General features: G+C 49.4%; 1 protein-coding gene across 1 annotated transcript in view; it reads right to left on the bottom strand.

Annotated features, from left to right (window-relative positions):
* Positions 1-4,085: 4,085 nt before the first annotated feature.
* LOC114683490 (splicing factor U2AF 35 kDa subunit-like) overlaps positions 4,086-6,000 on the bottom strand; it is a gene marked incomplete at its 5' end in the record, with an annotated part of 65,710 nt that continues 63,795 nt past the window's right edge. The window contains one exon of the mRNA XM_028857821.1: positions 4,086-4,150. Within this exon, the coding sequence (XP_028713654.1) occupies positions 4,086-4,150 (65 nt within the window). The remainder of the gene's footprint in view (positions 4,151-6,000) is intronic.

Genomic DNA, 6,000 nt, shown 5'->3' with positions numbered 1-6,000 from the left:
AGTCAGGACAACTTGCAGGAGTTGGGTCCTGGGAATCTAACTCAGGTTGTCAGTCTTGGTAGAAGGCACATTTACCTTCTGAACCATCTTACCAACCTAAAATGTTTATTGTGACTCTGCCATCATATCAGATTATACAGATTTAAAGCTCCATAGAAAGTTGTAGTGGCTTCAGTTTAAATGACAGGACATACTTTCAGTCAATTCAGTGTAGCAGCATAGGTGTGGGTTTAAAGTGTGGCAGAGGCCGGAGAGGGATTAGTGGCAGTGTGGAAAGCTTGTAGCACACGAGTCTTGGATGTTGACCATGAGGAAGGTGGAAACCATCTGAAATAAAATGTACTTTTGGCTTGGATGGAAGGAGGTGCCAGTCATAGATACTGAAGACAAGGCATACTGTGAGCACTGTAGGAGGATTTCAGTGTAAGGTCATTGTAGGCATGATCCCATGACCACATTTCACCCTCTCTGTCCTTCTCCAATATCCTCCCTCCTGAAACAGAAATAAACGATATGCCTCTGGAGTTCTTGGGAGGTTGAAATGAAATGTTGAATGAGAACTCATTACACAGACCCCAGAGTAATGAGGAAAAGGTTATAAAGAGGAATTATCCGTTCAGTTCAACTAACGAAACAGGACGGATGTCTTATCATTCCACCGGTCCTTATTAAGCATTGTGCTACGAGAATCAGCACCTTGGAGAGCGACCGCGACAGCCGGCCTGCTCTCTTGACAGCTGGGGACAGCATGCTCTGCAAGAGAGGCATGGTAGCTGCCTGGGCGCTGTTGGAAATCTTGGAGAATGGCGGGGAAACAATAACTTACCACACACAAAGCACACACACACACACACACACACACACACACACACACCCCTCTACTCACCCCAAAAAGGGAACCCACGATAGATTTTAAGTATTACACCAAGGCCAACTTGAAGAACAATGATTTTGTTTATTGGGGTTACTAACAGGAGTATGAATGTGCAGGGACATGGATGACTCAGAAGCCCACCCCAAAAGCACAAAAGGCCTGAGCTCTCTGTACAGCTTGCAGACAGCTCCACGGTCCAAGAATCCCTTCTCACAGATTAATGTCCTCTCAGACTGGCTGATCAGAGTTGCTTTCTCCTTTTATAAACTGGGGATGGGTCTTTGAACCCTCCAAATGTCTGCTTTCTCAGACAAATGATCTTTTGATTACCTCCTGAGTCCCAACCACCACCACCACCACCACCACCACCACCACCACCACCACCACCACCCACAATGTTTCAGTCACAGGAAAACCGCTATACAGCAGAGTCACCTGGCAGGACAGTTATACCTCTCAGGCCTATGAGCACCATTTAAGGAACTGGGTCCTTCCCATGGAAGAGACTCAGTATTCAAATAACAGAGACTCATCTTGCCCAACCCCACTCAAGGCTCTAAACTCGAACTGACAGCTGTAGCTGATAGACGACCAGGGCCAAAGTAAAGTCATCAAAGCAAAGAATAAAGGCAGAAGTCATTTTAGAGGCAGGTTGGGAGGGTTCAGGTGCATTTTCTAGCGTAGCCCAGCAGGTGGCAGGAGAGACCAAGGGTGAGCCAGCATAGTAGCTAGCTGGAAAGCGTCTGCCTGATGGCTTGTGAGCCTACAGGTTCAGGAAGAAGGGCATGGATCTGTCACCACAAGAGAGTCCTAGACACTGAGATACAAACTTAGAGAAGGTGTTACACACACACACCCAAACATGGCCCCCACAAAAATTATTTTCAAACCCTCCCCCCACTTGATAGGAGTTTGATATAAAACTGGGCCTGCAGTTTGTGGGGTATGGGTCCACCCCAATAGCTGGAAGCACGACAATGAGAGCATCAGGGGCTGGAGAGATGGCTCAGCACTTAACAGGACTGACTACTGTTCCAGAGGACCAGGGTTCAATTCCCAGCACCCACATGGCAACTGTCTATAACTCCAGTTCCAGGGGACCCAACACTCTTACACAGACATAATACGCAGGCAAAACATCAATGCACATAAAATAAAACAATAAATTGAAAAAAATAAAATAAAAAATAAAAGGGAGCATCACTAAGATGAAGAGAGCATCACTAAGATGATGAGAGCATCACTAAGATCATGAGAGCATCACTAAGATGAAGAGAGCATCACTAAGGTCATAAGAGCATCACTAAGATGAGAGAATCACTAAGATGATGAGAGCATCACTAAGATGAGAGGCCTGTGACTGACCACCACCTCCATGGGGGCAACAGGGCTTTCCCAGATGGTTACTTGGAGGGATGAGGTAGGTCCCAGGGTGTTGTTCAAATCTTAGATGGTCTTTTAATAAAAAAAAAAAAAAACCAGATCCAGATATCAGTGTGAAAGTGAAGCAGAACAGCCAGCCACTAATTCTTACCTCTACGAAATCCTTAGTCTAAAGAGAGTGAGTTCCTGTTTCCTTGAGCCTTATCTACCTTTCTGTGCCCTGCCATATTACTTCTGGGATTAATGGCATGTGTCCTTCCCAAGCACAGGCATGAGATCTCAAGTGCTGAGATTAAAGGTGTGTGCCTCCACTGCCTGACCTCTGTGTCTAATCTAGTGGCTGGCTCTGTCCTCTGATCCTCAGGCAAGTTTATTAGGGTACACAATATATCACCACATCAGGCCCCTACTTCTTGCCAGTGGCAAAGGACTTCCCCACCTCAATCTTGAGGGTTTGTGATGATCACACCTTCAGGGGCTGGTCCCAACTATGTTGTGCTCTCTACATTCCTCAATACTACCCGGAAAAGGAGGGCGATGGCAAGAGGGCAAGGTGGGTCAAGAGGCCCGCTACTGGGAGATGACAGCCCAGCCGTGGCTCAGGGGGACCCTGTAGCTAGAGTTTCCTGCCTTGCCCACCCACAGTCAGGACAAATCTTTGTCCCCCGCCAGTCCCACAGCCGCTCAGACCCAACCAAGTAAACACAGAGACTTATATTGCTTACAAACTGTATGGCCGTGGCAGGCTTCTTGCTAACTGTTCTTATAGCTTAAGTTAATCCATTTCTATAAATCTATACCTTGCCACATGGCTGGTGGCTTACCGGTGTCTTCACATGCGGCTTGTCATGGCAGCGGCTGGCTGTGTCTCTCTGCCTCAGCCTTCTGCTTCCCAGAATTATTCTCTCTCCTTGTCCCACCTACTTCCTGCCTGCCACTGGCCAATCAGTGTTTTATTTATTGACCAATCAGAACAATTTGACATACAGACCATCCCACAGTAGGACCCAGCTATATGGATGAAATGAACAGCGCACATACCCAGGGCACCAACGTTCTAAGGAACTGATGGCGGGAGCAAATGCAGATTTGACAATGGAGGGGGGACAAGAAGAAGAGAGAGACTGGGGTGCACAGTTCTTAGGACCATCACATTCAGAGACCACGCATCTCAGGGGCAGGAGCCCGCCCATCCCTGTCTCAAGGAGTGGTAGAACAGAGAACTCCGCAGCTGCACAGCTTCAAAAGTTCCTGGCTGGATTTTGCCTGGGACTTGGAAGGACTGAGAGCCTTGAGGTCATGGAAATGGAGACAAGGTATTATGGTTTTGTCTTGCTTTAATTATTGGTTTATAGTGCTGAGATGGAACCCAGGCCCTCATGCATGCTAGGGAAACATTCTTACAGAGCTACAACTGCAAGCAACCGTTCTGAGAAAGAGTCTCACGGTGCCTGGGCTAGACTTGGACTCCTGTGCTCAAGTAATCCTCTTGCCTCAGTCCCCCAAGTCACATCCTGCCACGGGTGTGTCCAAGGCACCCAGTCAGATTGTTTTTTCTAGACCAACACCCCGCCCCTACATCAGGTTAGGAGGCATAAGCTTTGACCTTCTCCGCTGTGTCTTAGGTGTCTTTGGGAATGACATGGGACACATAAAGCCCTTTCTTGTCTGTGCTGATTCTGGAAAGGACTATTCAGGGTTAGCGCCATCTCAGAACTTACCATGGCCTCTAGAAGTCCGCCAGGAACCCTGTGTTTGCTATCTAGGATGTCCTGACCGCACTGGTGAAGAAGCCAATAGTGTCTTTGCCCGCACTGGTCATGCTCGCTCAGCCAGGCCCACTCAGCTTCCGCTTGAAGTTCCCATCCAGGGAGCACTCACCACAGTTCTCTCCTGGGAGGAGGGTGGGAGCTCGGTTGACCCAAACCAGGCGGGATCTTTAGGTCAGGCACCATGGCGCTCACGCTGTCTTCTGTGTCAGGCTAGGCTTGAGTGGCACACAAGGACGCTGGCCCTTTTCTATCTTCTGCCCTTAGAGCCAATCTCTCTGGACTGGGACCTCGTGGAGGACGCGGCCAGGGTGACTTAGTGACTAGCTTACAGAACAGGCTTCTATGACAGTGTAGTTTTATGGCTGTCAAGTAAGACACATCTTAGCAGATAAACTTGGCTGTGGTCTGAGGTCTGCAGGGAGAGACTTTGATAGAGAGAGTCTTTGGTGCTGTGGGGGGCCAAGGAGGGAGGGAAGATGGAGGAAACCTTCAGAAAAGGAGCCCGGAGAACAGGCCCAAAGCCTCAGAGGAACTGCACTCAGTGTGGGCCTTGGTCTCCTGCTGCAGAATAAATGTGTCCTACCTGCCTACACTCCTGAGGGCCTTCCAGGCTCACATCCGTGTTTCCATGAGCTCATCCTTCCTCTGCCCCAGGGCCAATGCAGGGACAGTGCTGAGGGTGCAGCCCTGAATCACAGCCACCGTGGGTAGATAAAGTATGTCCACACTTACCATCTGTGTTAAACATTTTTTTATCATTCCTGTGGCCAACGATCTGGCAAGAAGCAACTCAGGGAAGAAGGATTTCCTTTGACCCTTCCGTTAGGGTGTGGTCTGCAGTGCAGGAGGGGGGCTCTCGGCTGGCAGATGCTGCTCACATCCAGCCAACAGGAACTGCTGACACTCCCCTGCCTTTCTCCCTCCCCACACCCCCTTGATTTTATTTATTTTATTCCTGCCTTTCTCCCTTTTAAAAATTTTTATTTTATGTATATTGGCATCAGAGCCCCTGGAACTGGAGTTACAGACAGTTGTGAGCTGCCATGTGGGTGCTGGGAATTGAACCCAGGTCCTCTGAGCAGCCAAGGCTCTTAACTACTGAGCCATCTCTCCAGCCCTTCCTTTCTCCCTTTTTATTCAGTCCAGGATCCCCAGGCCATAGGATGGTGTTCTCATATTCAGGCAGGTCTCTACCCATTTAATTGTTTCTGGAAAGATCCTCAGCCCCGCTCCAAGGTGCGCCCCATTAATGCCCTAGATGTCTCTCAATCTGAACAAGTCGATAATGCAAATTAACCACATACCATCCCGCTGACCCTGCAGGAGCCTAATGAAGTAAAGCTTGTCAAACTCATTTTCCAGACTCCCAAAGAGGAAATTGACAGAACATGGAAGGATAGATACCAGCTCAAGTTCTGAGCCCAGATCTGTCCGCTCTCACACTTCCTTCAGGTACCTAGATGGGCTTGTTGTCAAGTGTGACCTAAATGGGCTTTGATTTAGACCCAGGTGCTGACAGGACCATCCCAGAGTGGCCCTGCTTTGATCTCACCCGGCGTCTTTTATCCTCTCTTCTGGAAAGTTCCTCCCCTGCTCTATCCTCACTCTGCAAACCCACATTCCAGCTGAGCCAGAGTCTTGTCACGTAAGCAGTGCTTGTTAGCTGCATGTGGCGGCACACCCCTGAATGAGTGGCACCCGGGAGGTGGGGACAGGAGAACAGCTTGAGCCTGAGGCCAGCCTGGGCTATGTGGCTATACCCTGCCCGATAAAACAGAAGGTGCTTGTTCCCTGTGGCCCTCTGCTCTCAGCCACAGAGGATGCAGGGTGAGCTCTCTGCAGCCACAGCTGATTGGTGTGTTCCCTGGATTTTTTTCCAGCTGCAGACAGTGTTTGCCTCCTGGTTACGAAGCCGAGAGAGTGTCAACCTGGACACAACCACACCACAGCGGTGTGCCCCCGGTCCTTCTT

Source organism: Peromyscus leucopus, chromosome 3, assembly GCF_004664715.2.
Source record: "Peromyscus leucopus breed LL Stock chromosome 3, UCI_PerLeu_2.1, whole genome shotgun sequence".
NCBI lineage: Eukaryota > Metazoa > Chordata > Mammalia > Rodentia > Cricetidae > Peromyscus > Peromyscus leucopus.
Note: the sequence above shows the minus strand (reverse complement) of the source record. Positions and strands in the feature narration are given on the sequence as shown.